This window comes from Chionomys nivalis, chromosome 14, assembly GCF_950005125.1.
Source record: "Chionomys nivalis chromosome 14, mChiNiv1.1, whole genome shotgun sequence".
Lineage (NCBI taxonomy): Eukaryota > Metazoa > Chordata > Mammalia > Rodentia > Cricetidae > Chionomys > Chionomys nivalis.
Window position 1 is genome coordinate 26870556 of NC_080099.1, and position 16466 is coordinate 26887021.

General features: G+C 43.0%; 1 protein-coding gene across 4 annotated transcripts in view; it reads right to left on the minus strand.

Moving 5' to 3' along the window:
* Positions 1 to 15130, minus strand: part of Slc12a2 (solute carrier family 12 member 2) — a 73324-nt gene extending 58194 nt beyond the window's left edge. For 3 of the 4 annotated variants that reach the window (XR_009058294.1, XR_009058293.1, XM_057788493.1), the window contains exon 1: positions 14178 to 15129. Coding sequence is in view for 2 of the 4 variants with exons in the window: in XM_057788493.1 (XP_057644476.1) it covers positions 14178 to 14888 (711 nt within the window). In the remaining 2 variants the exon portion in view is untranslated. Of the gene's footprint in view, positions 1 to 14177 lie in introns of all 4 variants that reach the window. The other variant, XM_057788495.1, reaches the window with a different exon arrangement.
* Positions 15131 to 16466: the final 1336 nt, after the last annotated feature.

Here is a 16466-nt window from a genome sequence, read left to right on the forward strand (position 1 = left end):
AAACAGATTTTAGGCAATGTTTATTAACACATGTTCACTTTTAGTACAAACTTACTTTATTTTTTTTTATAAAAAGTATCTTTACTCGCTGATTTTAGGCAAACATAATAAACTGTATACTTTTGTAACTTGGGAAGGGGTGTTTAGCAAGAACAGTGGGGCAAAGCTGTGTCACAGTCTCTTTAGGGCTCAGGAAGCTACCACAAGGCTGTCTCTAGAGTAATTTAAAGCCAGCTGAACATCAATACCTTTTAAGTAAGGAAATGAACCAGTACCTTAGTGGTGCCAATGTGCGACAAGAGCCCTAGGTAACTGATGTTCTCCTTGTGTAGTTTTGCACTCGCAAAAGCAGTTTTCTGGGCATAAATAACAAGCATATCCTTTGACTCATTAGCACACAGATATTAACACACTATCAGTCACCATGCTAGGGACTTGAGAACCATCTTTAAAAGTGTAATTTATTTTTTCAATAGAGACTAATGAAAAAGTTATGTCTCCTACCATCACTGAGGACCTTTTCATATTTAATGCAGCCTCCAGGAAATGTTTAGCCCTGTCAAAGGCTACATACCTTTTTTCAATGCCCACACTTTACTTTTTATGTGATATTCCCTCTCTGAGAACTGGTTTCCTCGGATAGATGGAGATAATAATTTCTCCCCATCAATATCATATCCTGGAAGGTTTTAGGGTCTCTAGATAATATGACAGACATATATAAAGCAAGTGAGATGTCTGTTTTTTGGCTCTTGAACTGATACACCATAATTTAAGCATCAATGTCAGTTCAAGTGTGACAGTTGTTAAGTCAAATCTATAGAAAGACATTTCAAGTAATTTTTTTTTTTTTTTAGTCAGCAAATAGTGGGAAAGTTGTCCTTAGGTGACCTGCCGTTTTCAATTTCTGGCTACTCTTCAGAAGGAGAAAGTTTAGCCAGCTGACCTATGTGAGTGAGGCTAAGCTTCCCTGGACTACACGCACTGGTGTGGTCATCCACTCTGGCTACTCCTGCTTAGAAGCTGTGATACATTGTGATAAGGGAAGATCAAAGGCAGGGTCCCCAGTGCTCTTCACTCCTCTCGCAATGATCGCAGGTGAATACACAGATTAAGTTTTGGTTGGTTTTGTGGACAATGTAGGCAAAGAGATACATAGTTAAGAGGAACAAGTTTTCCTTTTAGCATCACCTATGAAAAATGAACCATCAATTACTACTGTATTACTTTACATAGTGAGCAGGAAGGAAATAGAAGGCACTCATTTAGCAAATATACTAGGATGGCTATTCATTAAAGATGAAATATTGGAAAGAAATATTGGAAGAAAGAATATTGGATATAGAAGGTTTTTAGTTTTTCAGTAAGTCAAAATCATATGAACTGGAAAGCATACAGACATTCTCCTGACAGTATCTATTCAATACCACCTACCCCGATAAAAGACAAGGGTTTGCTACACTGAAAGCCTTTCTCAAACTCTACCTATGAAATAAGTCTTGATTCTATCACAATTTAATTAGTACACCTTTTATATTGTAAATCAAACCTTATAGTGACCTAAAGAGACAGCAAAAAACTGAACAGAGACAAAGATGGAGAACAGAATATTCAGAGGATGGGATGGATACAGAGTAGTAGCTATATCTGAGGGAAAGGGCATTTTAGAAGTCAAAATCATCCCCTTATTCAAGCTAGCCCTTTTCAAATTACTCTGGGGTCACACCATCTAAATGTCTAAACACTTCAGCCAATCACCAAAAACAGACAAAAAAAATGAACAGTAAGGAGAAATACACGTAAGTAAAACAAAATGATCCTTCCTTGAGTGAAGCTTTAAATGGAAAAGCAGTAATGAACTGTGCTGCCCTCCCAGCTATGTACAGTCCCATCCGCCTCTGAGGACTTCCACTGCCGCCGCCACCCACCAAAGTCTACAGTGACATGACTGTCACATGATGGTGCTTTCTCCACTAGTGCGCCACAAGGCCGAGGAATAATCTGGTTCTTCAAAGTCTGGGGAGCAGACCCTGGCAGAGACTCCCACCCAAAGTAACTCAGGTTTCCTGCGGCAAACCCCAGATCCTCCTGTGCCTAGCACGGCAAGACTCAAGTTTCTTATGAGTACGAAGAGACACAGTGACCTCAGCCAGCTGCATCACACCACCTTTAAGGAACCTGCCCAGACGTGTTCCATCCAGGAAGGGATAGAAAATGTGTGACATGAACAAGTGTGCACATCAAATTAACTTTCAAATTTACTCAGGCTGTTTTGATAGGTGGAGAAGGTCAGTCCAACTGGCCAATCATTCAGTCCCTGGGTTGTAATGAGCCACTCAAATTTGCCACCTCCTTTTAATCAGTATTCCTGGTGATACTCAGCTTTCTTATTCCCTTGCAGACTTTACCTTCACAAGCCTGGTGCCTGAGCCCAAAGTGTCCAAGAAGGCTAGGAAAATAAAAGTATTCACACTGAATTCTTTGAATTCGGTTTTTTAATAAATAATATCTGATATAATTAAAAATAAACATTAGACTGCTAACAAGAGAGAAATTCTCACTCTTTTTTTCTGTTGAGCACACTTTGTTTTGAGGAACAAAGAGAAATTCTAACTTTGAGACTTTCTCTAGTCAAGTCTATAAAACTATGACTTTGAATTTTTTTCAATGTCTTCAGAGTTTACTGCCCAATGAGACATGCAGAAATGAACATGAAATAACACATACACACACAACATTTATAAGCAAGTAAAGTTCTCATATTTTTCTAAACAAAGGCAGCTAGCTCTAATTTTACTAATTTTCTTTGAAACGCCCCCCTGCCAATTCTTATGCTTCCAATTAGAAAATTATTGCAAGTTCACATCAAAATATTTAACTGATGCAATTTTCCTTCAGCTGACAGGTTTTTCTGTTTATTGATTAGTGGTCTCACCATGAAAAGTAGGCTGGCCTTGAACTCCGAGATTTGCATGTGTTTGTGTCTGGAGTATGGGGACTGAAGGCACAGGCCATCACTGTCAACCTGGGAAATCAGTTGTAAACTATTTTCTCCTAAAGGACTTTCAGCTCGAACTCCCTCTGCCTGTAATATATCTTAAGGGGACCTAGCACTTTCTCCACCCAAATCCTAAATAGACTGAGTCTAGCCTCCCTGACTGGGTGGGGCCCACCGCTCAGTGCTTCTGCAGCTCCATCACTGCACGCACCATATGCTGCAGTCCTCTTTAAATACAGCATTCAGATTTTATAACGCATACACTCACCTCCACTCCTCCAGAATGTGTGAAAATGGAACAGCATTTTAACTGAAATACAGTAAACTAACAATAAGTTTTTATGGTAAGTCTTTTCTCTAAATAATACCTTAAAATAATATACTGGGTCAAAGTGTTAGCTCCCAAATAATCCTAGCCCTGCTACTCATTACCTATAGAATTAATTCCTAAAAGTTTGGTTCCGACACCTGTGAAAAGGGTACCCATCACATACTGTTAAAGACAAATGGAAACTGTGATGGTCACACAAAATTCAAACGCTCACACCAGCCACAGATAGTTTCAGAGGGAAAAGCTGTTAGTATTTTCAAGTTATGCCCCATGATTTCATCATGAAAGCTTAGCCTGGCCTTGAACTCACATCCTCTGAGTACTGGCTATTACTGCTTTAAATAAACTCAAACTAATACATCAAAAATGTAAAGGCTCATCAAAAAGTTATTTACATCCTAAAAATAATTTTTGGATTATAATACTGATAAAAATCCTTAAAACACCAAAATTTCTCATATCATTAACCACAGCTTTCAAGTCTAAGCCAAAATCTTACATTAAAATAGTTTACTTAGAATTTAAAATACAAAATATTGTATATATGCATATATGTCGCATAAAAAATACTGTGTATATGTGCAAATCTAGATGTCCAAGAAGCTTATTGTAATAACTGTTCAAATTTTTTAGCAAGTACTAGCTAATTATATCATCCCAAAGCTGCCAATACTTCCTATCCGTGCTGTCGGTGATTGGTGTATTCAGTGTAATGCTCCCCATACAGACTATGCTTTCAAAACAAAGTATTGTTTTACACAAACCCAAGTTGCTTTGGTTAACAATGCTCTATTAATATCCAGAGGCATTAATGCAAGCTCAAAACTCAAGTGCCACAGATAAAAGTGGTCAGTGTGACCATGTGACTTCACAATGAACCAAGTCAGAACTGCTGATCCAAGTCAAAGAATTCAGCACTAGAACTAGCTCTGCATGTTCTTTACCAAAACTTCAAGACTGAGCTACAAAAGAATGCTTCACAAATAACAACACAGGAATTACTTCAAATCCCACACAATGTGCTAATGTCAACAGACTAAGAGCTTGAAACATTTTAGATAAAATTCTCAGGAAACATTTACCTTCTGTTAACAAGAAATAGCCCTGCCAACTTGTATTTCTAATTGTTTATGGGAAGAAGACCCCAAAATTAGGAAGAACCTGAAAAAACATGACAAGCAGCATCCGAACCAAGTCAGCACTGGAAACGCAATCTGCATGGAACCCACGAGTGGACAGATAGCACTGGGTGTTTCTCTTCTGTCATCTTCCCATTTTCAGTTCAGGAACTCAGAATCAGAGATGGTATATCCTTTTTCTGAAAATGTATTAAGTGGAATGATCCAGATTTAAACAATGGTCAAGAACTGCAAACTGATAGCCCACCTGTCTGCTCATGGAAATGAAACCAAAGAAAGTAGGTGTGGAAGCATAAACTGGAGAGGAAACATCTATGTACCTGCACTAGGGAAAGTATGAATTTGCTGCCTTTTCACTGAGTCTTCTCAAACTGACTGTGGTAAGAGAGAAGCCACACCAGTTTGAAATAACAGAACAGAGTCACAAATCAACAAAGGAACTAGGAAATTCATTTGAATTTCTGGAAAAACAAGAATAACAGTAAGGGTAAATCCCCATAACTAAGCTGGCCCCCAAATGTAGGGGAGACTTCCAGGAGCCAAATAACAGCTGGTGCCAGAGGCAGGTACAGAACAGAGACAGTAGCTACCCCATGATGTCTGAGCTGCACAGTGCACCCAGGTCAGTGTGAAATACACAGTGAGACACTGTCTCAACAAAGAAGAGGGAAATCAACTTCAGGATATTAAAAATAAAATTTCACAGTCACCACAATGTATTATCTACACATTAATTTTCCCCTCCTCAAATTAATAGATGTACAAACAAATAAAATGTTTCCCATTCAAATGTTTGTGGTAGGAACCAAATGTCCTTTTCAGGACACAAATACTTCAAAATCACTATAGAAGTCAAGGATAAATCACATTAGCAAAGCATCTAACAGAGATGTGAAAGCTTCATTGGAAACTTCAGAAATTCTAGACTTTGGTACATTTTAAAGAAAAGCACAACATGTGAAATGATAAATTCACTGAATGGACTTCAGGAGGAAATAACAGAGGAAAAAAATAGATAAAATAACTAAATGATGGATGCAAGAAACTCAAAAACCTAGAAAAGACACACACAAAGGAAAGTACCTTCAGGCCAAACCTTCAGTCCAGCAGCAGTGGAGGCCAGACACATTGGGACAGTACAGTCAAAGGGCTCAGGGAGAACCTGTCCACCAAGGCTATAGCTGCAAACTATCAAGTGCGAAAGAAAGACATCTAAGTAAAAACAGTATGTTGGCAGCCTCCCTCTATTACAAGAAGTTCTCAAGGAAGGAAAGAAACATTAGATGGAAGAATGTATTTCTAAATGGAGTTATTCTGGCCTCAATTTTTATAAAGCTGTTATGTTAAAAATAAGGAGTACAACAATGTATTGTTGGGTCTATCATTTATAAGACAATGACAAGGCACTAGAAGTATTCTCTCTTAAGATGCCTGTATTTTAGCTAAATAAACTCAATACACCTAGTCGAGCAAACACCACTAGCCCCATCATGGCAGAACCTCAGTATTTGTAAGATCCTATTTCAAACCTATCTCTTCTATAGAGGGGGCCAGTCTTACAAACAGCTACAGTGTGAAGCTGTTCAAGTTCTAATTCATTAGTACCTGCGATTTTCTAGGACTTGCCCCCATTGTAGAACAGGTTTAGAGAATTATATCCCATTGGATCTACCTAACCCTACTCCTCCCAGTTCTCGCCTACCTCCTTAAATAGTAATTCCATTCTAAAAAAAAAAATAAGAATAAAACCTAACATTTCTCTTTCCGTACACATTTCATTCAGACTTCAGCAAACTCCCTACAATCCTCCCTTTAAGAACCCCTGTATCTGAACCTCTGCTCTACCAACCAGCTCACCTCTGTAAAAACCCTGTTCAAGCTTCTGTTGTCCTGGCTCCCATCCTTAAACCCTATAGTATATTCTCCACATGGCAATCATTCACATTTTTAAGTTTTAAGTCAAATCCCACCAAATCTGAGCTCAAAGCCCTCTCAATGTCTCCTCCATGTTACTGAGAACAAAACAAGTCTTTATTATGAACTGTGAGGCTCAGCACCAGCCTCTAACTTTTGTCTCAGTCTTCTCTTCTCAGCCTTGGCCTCCCTGGTCTCTAAACTGCACTAGTCACAGTCCCTCCTCAGCCTCAGGCACCTGTCCTTGCTGAGTCTAGAGCAGCCTTCCTGGTATTTGCATGGCGGAATCCCCTTCCTCTTGGCTCGTGTCTTTTATTAAGACCTTGCCTCAACTACTCTAAAATGGCAACTAGGCCACCAATTTCTCTCCCTGTTTTAGTTTCTTCACTGTAGTACATCTGCCTTATTTGCCAACTGTCTCCTACAACTACAAAGTCCTGGGACTTTGTTTTGCTTACTGGTGTATCCCCCACACTTAGAGCAGTGCTGCTGTTGATGTTCAGTTAGGATTTGGTAGATAACCCATGTCACTCAGCAAGGACCTAAATCAACTGGTATTGTGGACTTTCCAAACACATGCAAAAAATGACGAAAAGTCACTGCAAGCAAAGATATGAAACATAAGACCCAAGAAACTCAACTTGCATCTCTCAGATTCTAGTCCCACAGCATAGGCATGAACATAAATACACACAGATAATGCATCAAGTGTGACGAGTAATACACAGATCTTTTTCCTTTGCCTCATTTTAGATTCCCAAATTTATCCTTCTTTTTACCCAAGTAGTCAGTTGCTACTTCTACTTGAAGAATAAATACAGAAACTGGAAGCCAGACTATAGTAGCCAGTAACATGGTCAGGGCCCCAGCAAAACTGAAATCTGACTTTCCACATGCAAATGTTTATCAGGGGCAACTTTACTCATATCTGGAAACTATTCAGATACCACCCAAGCTATGACCTATTGTTCTTCCAGGGTGACTTTCAAGGCACCAAGCTATATCCAGAAATAATTATTTACAGGGCATAGAACCAGCCCAGTGTTAAGAGGCAATAGAGCGTTTTCCTTAAAGCCTTGTTAAGTGGCAGGAACTGCCAGCCCCGATACATCCAGTGAACAGATCTGCACTGGTACCTAATCTCTGTATGAAAATTAATGAGACAAATGCTCTGATTCTAGTGAAGGACTAATTAACAACTGCACCATCAAGTATCCTCTTCCTTATTGTCAGGATGTCAACACGCTGAAGTGATGATGGCAACCCTTCCAGCAGCTCAAGCATCTTACAGCAGGTCAGAGAGATAGCCAGACAGATGTGATACAGAGAAAGACCCTGGTAAATATTCTAGCATCAGACAGAAAAGCAAGTATGAAGTCTTGCTCTATAGTTTAATCAAAATGGCTAGTAAACCGTTTTCAGTTTCTATGAGATCATTTATTACTAGTAAATGCGTAAAAGATTTCTTAGGAATTAAAAGGAAAAAAGCTCAGTGATAAAACACTGGTGCTTCCTTTATTAATGAGAAAGGCAAAACAGGCCACATCCAATGACTTGATAATGCTAACCACATGATTCTAACCCCGGGTCTAAGAACAACTGCAAAGGTGTTATTTTTAAAAGAGGAAAAGGTCAGGTGGGGTGAAGTTGGGCTTAGTAAACAGCCAGGTTGGGAGCCCAGGTTTGTAATCCCAGAGCAGGGGCTCTGTGGCCAGCTAGTCTATAGCCTAATCTGTGAGCCTAGGACACTCAAGGTGAATGGCTTCTGATGAACAATACCAAATGTTTCACCACAGTGGTAGCTCTGCTCCACTGAAATTCTTTCCTAGGGTTCTAACTGCAGTTACAAAAGATAGTGATGGATGAGGATATACTGAAGATGATGCTGAGTCCAAGAGCGGCAGACTGTGTACCTACCACCCCACAACTGATAATTATGCTCCCAATCGCACATGTTAAAGTTGTCCAGATCAGTTTTGGTACTCCACTTTTCATTTCTTCCTATAGGAGAAATCAATACTCTGATGGGGTGGAGGGGGAGACACAATTATTTTTAAATCAATTCCTAGCATCAATTTTCAGAGTTCCTACCCTTTTGAGAGAGAGTTTCCCTATTGAGCTCAGTCTGGCCTGGAACCATCTAAACAGCCATGGCTGGCCTTTACCCAAAAGGTGCTCCTGCCTCAGCCTCCCAGGACTGTAGGCATGTACCACTATGCCCTTAGTGTCTGCCTTCTTCTAGATGTCTGCCCTTCTAGGATACTGCTTTCCAGACTATGAAGTCTAGTTATTAAAAGTCCCCAACATAACTTTAGATGATCTCCAGGCCTAACCCTTGACCATACTTTGTTTCTTTATCAACCCAATATTTCACTCATAACTAAGGTACTTCAACCATTTACACATACACACACACACACACACACACCTTCTGCCTGAAAAATGTGTCTTACAAAGAATACAACTAGAATTCTCATCACTCAAATCTATTCCAACTTCAATTTTTTCCAAGTCAGGGAGCACAACCCCACTATTCAATTACTCAAGTCCAAAACCTGAGAGTCAGCCTCTCTCACATCTAATCTGTTTTGCATAAATCCTTATAATCAGTTTAAGGTTTTCTTTCCAGTCACACCTTAGAACACATTCTCTGGCCAGCAAAGATTTTCAAATAAAATAGATCATGTACTCTGTCCCAGAGCATCCCTCAACAGCTTCCAACTACACCTACAGTAAGATACACCGGCCTTTTGTGTCTGTCGCATGGACAGAGCACACTTCTTCTCACTACCTTTACAAATACAGTCTTTGTTCCGGAACGACATTCCACCCATCAACTTATCCTTCAGGCCTGGGCTCCAATGCCACACTTCTTTCCAAGGCCCAGTCAAAACTGGATCCCATGATACCCTGACTGGTGATGTTTCCTTTCACCTCACTGCTGTGTTAATAACAACTATTATTGGTTTTGTCTGTGCAGGCAGACACAGTATCTGACTCGCTACTCACTTATCCACCATCCCACATTTCCAGAGCACTGTGGACAACACAGTCACCCCTTACCTGGCCAACAGTTCCTAACTGGAAAGCCATTAGCCTTCTTCCTAGAGTGGCTCATAACAGCAAGGATATTTGTTTATTCTCTGCAGCTGGCTAGTAGGGAAAATGTTGACTGAGGTTTCTGTCCCACCCAGTCCCAGAAATGGCGCTCACATGGACAACTGTATCCACATAAAGCATGAGAAAGCTTGGGAAGTAATTCTAGACAGAAATGAATAGAGTTAAGCATGGCTTATTGATAGCAGCACTTTCTCGGGTGGGCTCTCTTTGCTAGAGACAAGAGCATCTCATTTAAGAGAGGCTTCCTGACTCAGCTTTAGCTACAAAACCTTGCAGCTCTTTTAAGAGCCCCTGCCATCATACACTTAAATGGTGTTTATGAATAGCCGACTTGCTTCTTGGTGACGGCAAGGACCTTGAAACTCCATGGAGTTGTGGCAATAAACATGGCTCTGGCCAGTACCTCCACCAAGAGGCTAACTCTAAGAAAGGTAAGAAATAGGGTAGATCCAGCCATCAATGCCAAGGCTTTAATCCTAGCCATACTGTTTATCAAATTAAAGACTCATGTGGGTCAGAAAAAAAGAGATATACAGTAAAGATAGATTCAGATGAAGAAAACCTCTAAATGGTTTACAGTGTGTTTAAAAATATATGTAGGCTTGGGAGAGAAAAGAAAAAGGATAAAGTCCTTAATATAAAAAAAAAGAGAGTATTTGGGTGTGGTGGCACACACCTTTAATCCCAATACTTGGGAGGCAGAGGCAGGCAGATCTCTGTGAGTTCAAGGACAGCCTGGTCTACAGAGTGAGTGTCAGGACAGCCAAAGATACACAGAGAAACCTAGTCTCAAAAAAAAAAAAAAAAAATTAAAAACAAAAATAAAAGAAATAAGAGATTAAAATAAAGCCACATAAAGATGGAAAATACACAGAGTCTGTTACTGTGTTGTCTTTGAATTGTTTGAATGCTAAGGAAGGAGCAACAGCTAAAAGACATTTGATTTTAAATGCTGTTGGATTAATCCAACATATGTATTTTGAAAATGCCCTGACTCAAAACTTTAAGTCAAAAGGTCTATTACTTTGGAGAAGAGGTTTTACTTTTGTTTCCACTGGAAATAAGAGGCTGTGGATTCATTCTGGATTAAGAAAAATAAGGTTTGCTCAAGAAAGCCCCCCCCCCCAGGAATCTGATAGGAGCAAATGGCCCAGATGTCTGAGTTCTACATCCAGAACAGCCTCAAGACTGCTAGCTGAGATGATCAAGCCTCAAGGAATATTCCAGCCAGGACTTGACCTTAATTCTAAACTTTCTTTAGTTCCATATAAGATTATTAACCCCCAGTTAGCAGGAAGTAGCCTGGAAAACTATGCCCACATTCCCCAAAAAAATGGATTATGGATGTTTTTCTTTGTTTAGAGTGTTGGTTACAAGTTGTATGGATAAGGGTCAGGAAGAAAGCTAAACAAGTGAGATTCAATTCATAGTTCTTGTTTTGAAAAGGGAGGGAGTGCTGTGGAACAATGGTTTTACCCTGTAAAGACTTGTTTCTTGTACTTGTTTAATAGAACGCTGAATGGCCAGTAGCCAGGCAAGAAGTAGAGGCAGGGTGACGAGAACAGGAGAATTCTGGGAAGAGGAAAGGTCAGTCTGCAGCCATCACCCAGACACAGAGGAAGCAAGATGAGAATGCCTTGCTGAAAAAGGTACCAAGCCACGTAGCTAACATTGACAAGAATAATGGGCTAACTTAAGATGTAAGAAAGAGTTAATAAGAAGCCTGAGCTAACAGGCCAACCAGTTTATAATTAATATAAACCCCTGTGTGTTTCTTTGGGACTGCAGGACTGGGCAGGACAAAAACCTATGTCAACAGGGAAATACTTTAAAAGATCAATGACAAAGACAACTATAGTCTTTTTTCCTAGTAAGTTTGTAGAGTATTTATCTTTCACGTCCTCTGATCTCCCATTGCTCTTGGCATCTGTAACTTAATCTGCCTTAGACACTTCATGGATGGTATAGCACTCAGTTACCAGAGTATAGTACATGACAATCCAATACTAGAACATCAAAGAAACTATAGATAGCATTACTAATAGGGCTAAAAGCGCTCAAGTTGCTGCCAATCTATATGAATGAGGACCATATATGGACTTTATATGGACTCTGGGGAGTCAATCAGAGATCATCGTCATGTGTCATACCTTCGCCCACGCCTCCTACAACTCTGAGCAGTGCTCCTGTACTATTTAACATGGCAGGTATCTAACCCATTTGACGCAATTATCTTCAATAATTGCTTATTAGTTAACACCATCAAGAACTTCTGGTTGCTATACAGAATTTGAGTAGAGGCTGAGGGTCCACCTGAATAGAAAAACATCTGTCTAGCATGTGCTATGGAAGCAAAGAAAAACAACTGAAGAATTCATTATGCTATTCTGCACAATTGAGACTCTGAATTGAGCACGTTATAAACTATATTTATCTAGTAATAGAATTAAGAGACTCTAAAACTGAAATCTTAAAAGCTTAGCCTTAACTCTGAGGAGTCAACGTAAGAGCAAAATAAGAATCACTGAGCAGTGATATTCCATGAATTTAGCATGGCCATGGTCCATTATTTCTGTTGCATTTTTTCTTTAATTTTTACAATAATCTCGAAAACTGAGGAAGCTGAGGTTAAGGGATTAGGTGACTTTTTCAACTACCACATAGCTGATAATGTGTCTATCTTTCAGATGCTCTAAACTGAACAAAAACAATAAAACCCACACTATAAGCCACACACAAAATAAACTCAACCGTAGGGGGCTTAAAGTGCAAGATGCACTTTCAGCTTACATTCTACAACTTACAGATACAGTGCTATACTGCTGAATTTGACTTTACTGAAATCAACCTGAAATGTATTTGTAAAAAAATTATAAATACTAAAAATGATGCAGTAAAATATCATTTACCAACTCCATTTCTGATTGAGCCTATAAACAGAGAAGAATGGATGTGAAAAAATCTAAGTGTGAGTATCTCAGAAAGTGCTTAGCTTCTGATAGGACAAAATACAACAATAGAACAGAGGTAGTATTATCTAAGGCTAAATGATGTCAATCTTTTAAACAATCCACAAGCTTGTAAGGGCTGGGACCTATCACTTACTTCAAACCATGATTGTTACTTTATCAAACACTGGGACAAGTGCAGTCTTGTAAGACATGAATGTATGAGATCAAACCATCACAGTCAAAACAAATCACATAAACTTCTTCACGCTGATCATCTCTCCCTGTGTGGTACCAACTCTGAAGTCACAAAACTTCCACTATAGACTTGCTGAGGCAGATGTCAAGTAATTCAACTCATAAAAAAGTTAAATATTAATCAGGTCTCAAAAGCATCAATGTTATCTTCAAATAATTATCTGAACCCCGAGGAAATAAAAGACTTACAAGGCCATAAAACAACAACAACAAAAAAAAACAACAGAAGGAAAAGTCAATAAGAGTGTATGGGAATGGCTTTTTGTTTACAAAGTAAAAGGGCTTGCACAAAAATAAAGACTCCAGACTTTTTCTCTAGACATCCTCGAGGGGGAAAAAATAAAATAAAATCCTTGTTTCCTTTTTTCTCTAAAAACTCACCCATGTCACTTTTTAAAAACATCCCTCTTTTAAATATTTTATGCGTATGTATGTTTTGCCTGCATGCATGGATATATACCACATGCATGGTTGGTGCCTATTAAGGTCAGAAGGCATGGAATCTCCCTGGAAGTGGAGTTACAGATGGTTGTGGGTTGTGCGCTTCCTTGTGGGTGCAGAAAACTGAACCCTCTTGGTTCCCTGCAAGAGCAACAAGTGCTCTTAACTTCTGAGCCATCTCTCTACCACTGCCCTGCACTGGATGCAGCTCTCTTTCCAAACAAACAAGACCGTGCTCTTATCAAATACAACTTTTCCCAAGATTTGAGATGTGTCTGCGGGCATGGTTGCAAATGCCTTTAAACCCTAACGAAGAGAAGCTGCGAAGCAGGGAAGCAGAAGCAGGTAGATCTGTGAGTTCAAGGCCAGCCTGGTCTACTTTGCAAACTCTAGGTCAGCTAGAGATAAACAGAGAGATCCTACCTAAAAATATCAAACAAAAAATAAAAAGAAAAGAAAAAAGATTTCAATGGTCCTCTACATATTCAAGATTGCAAATAATGGGCTTTAATAATTAATAGACTACAAACACATGCTATTAAAATTTTCCTTCAAACGTCAACCTTTCTTTCCACTCAGGATCCCTAATGGATATACATAAGCCATACACTACAATCTAAAAAGGACCCAGATGGTAGTAGGTTCTCTCCACCCTGTCCCAAGAGAGAGCCTCTTCCACACCTCCTCCACACTCCCTTCTCTGGGCTCTAAACACATGCATAACTCAAAGAGGTGACACACTGTCAAGACGGGGTGAAAAAAGGCAGGGGCACACAAGATACATAACTGGATGGGAAAGGCTGCTAAGTGCTGCCTCCTCTGTATCGCATGACCAGCCTAACCCGCTGCAAACTTTTGAAGGATTAAGTTACATTCCGCTGCAATTCCACACTTGACAGCTGAATCCAGAGATGCCAGCAAGTCGTTCCTCGGGTCCTGTGCTGCCACCTCACCAGGGAGAGTCGGCGGCTGCATCCCGCGGCCAGCACGCACCAGGGCATAAGGGAGGAGGTTCTGGGCGAGCTCACCTTTTCCAGCTCATCGTGGAGCTCTGCCAGGCTGGGCCGGAGGAGCTTCTCGCCCAACTGCGCGGCTGTGTGCCGGTAGTGGTCGATCCTGGGCACCGCGTCCATCGTGTTGTGGCCGAAGGTGCGCAGGTAGTAGGTGTTGGTGTGGGTGTCATAGTAGTACTGCTGATGGTGTCCACTGCCGCCGCCCGAGTGCAGGCTGCTGCCCTCGCTCAGAACCGTGTCCCCGCCGTTCTGGAAGCTCACGTTGGGCCCGTCGCCTCCGACCCCCGCCGCATCCGACAGGCTGTCGTCCGCGGACGATGAGGCAGCCGGGTCCACGAAGTTCACGCGGAAGCGGCCCTTGGCTTCCTCGCTGCCCTTAGCAGCGCCGCTCTCACTGCTGCCTTTCCCGGCCGCCGGGGTCTCCTTGCCCATCGCCCCGGCCGCCGCCGCAGCCGCCGCGGCCCGCCCGGCGTTCTCGGAAACCGGGTCCACCTGGAAGCGGCTCTGGCTGGGGGTGGGCCCCAGAGGTCTGCCCAGCCCATCGCCCGCCGCCGCCGCTCCCTCTCCGCGCACCCCGCCGGCCTGGCTCCCGGCCGTAGCATCCTCTCGACCGGAGGAAGGCACGGCAGTCCCGGGCAGGTCCACCCCGGCGACAGCCAGCGGCGCGTCCCCATCCCGGGCGGGCCGCGGTGCGCCAGACGAGGGCGCCGCGGGCCGGGGCTCCATCTCCGCCCGACGCTCGGGGAAGCTGCGGAGCGGAGAGGGGCGGGTGAACGCTTGCCTAGGGCTCGGCTCTAGCTCGTGAGCCGGCGGTCCCGCTAGAGAGCCGGAGGAGAGAGAGAGAGAAAGAGCCACAGAGAGTCGCAGCGCCTCAGGAGCCCGCGCGCCACACGCTCGCCGCCAGCCGCCGAGTGCCCGCGAGCGCGGCCGGCCCGCGGTTTAAAGGCGCGGCGGGGCCGCGGCGCTCGGTGCAGCACGCGGGAGGCGGGGCCGCTCAGCCCGCCCCTCGGCCCGCCCCGAGCTCTGCGCCGGCCAGCCCGGCGCGCCGAACCCGGAGAGCGAGCGCCGGCCTCCGCGGCGCAGCGAGCAGGCGCGGCCCGGGCGGCCGCACGCGTCTCCGCGCCGACCTGCGCACCGCCGCCCCTTCCGCTGCCGCCGCCGCCCGCCCGCTCCACGTTCTCCCCGGGCCGCCCGCCTGCCCGTCCGCTGCCCCGGCCCTGGTGCCAGCCGCCGCGGATGCTCGCCCTGCAGCACCGGCTCTGCAGACTCCTCTCGCTCTCTTTTTCTTTTTCTTCCCTTTTTTTTTTAAGTTCTAAACTCGCAATACTTGCGGCGAGCCGGCGAGATCTCGCGAGACGCTGCAGGGCCTGTGGGCGGTTTCCCTTAGGGCGCGTGGTACCCAGGCCCGCGGCGCTCCGGCTGCGGGTGATGCTGGGGTCTTTCCTGTTGGACCCGCGCGCGCTTCCGGAGGCGCTGGCCACGCGCGCTCCCGCCCGGAGGCTGCGCGCACCCCGACCCGGGCAGGCAAGCGGGCGGGCGCCCAGCTGGAGAGCCCCGCGCCAGCGTTTTAGATTTGCATAACCAAAGAGTAATTCCAGCCGGGATGCGGTGGGTGTGTCCCCACTTGGGTGACACCTTTATTTTTAAAAGCTGGTGCTTGAAGGTGGCAAGGGAACCTCGTTCCGACGATGGAAGACAATTTTTAACTTCACTGTTAGGAAACGCCTCTCTCGGGATACAGTGACAGCAGCAGCCTACGCTACAATTACGAGTTTTCCGTTTGGCTGCGGTAGAGAAGAATTCCTTGGTTTTAACACAAAAATGCTCTGCAGGCTTGTTTTCTCTGAAAATTTAGAGGAAGAACACCTGCTTTCCAACTTAGTAGTCTCCATTAACTTGCTACCTCTCCGAAACCCTAAGAGAAAGCGAGCCATCCCAAATAGTTTCCTCGGGTCATTGTCTGCTATGCTTGTGTTTACTCTATATTTAAAGAATTGTAGGAATAAACACCATCTCTTGCTGAATACTTTAAGCAAGATCAAAGTATCCAAGACCTCAGAGCCTTTACAAAATTTATTTACAAAAATAAACAGCCAGTCAAAAAAATAAAAGCCTTTAACTGCGATCTTACTTGTCCTTGACAATTGGTCAGCGTATTATCATTATCTGTTTTTTAAAGATGGAAATCAAAAAGAACAGATCTTGGGTCATACACTCGGGACTTCTAAAACTACCGTGAACTTTTCTAAAATTAATGGAAAACCAGAAGAGGCCAAAAAAAAAAAATCATGTGTTCTTTCAAGC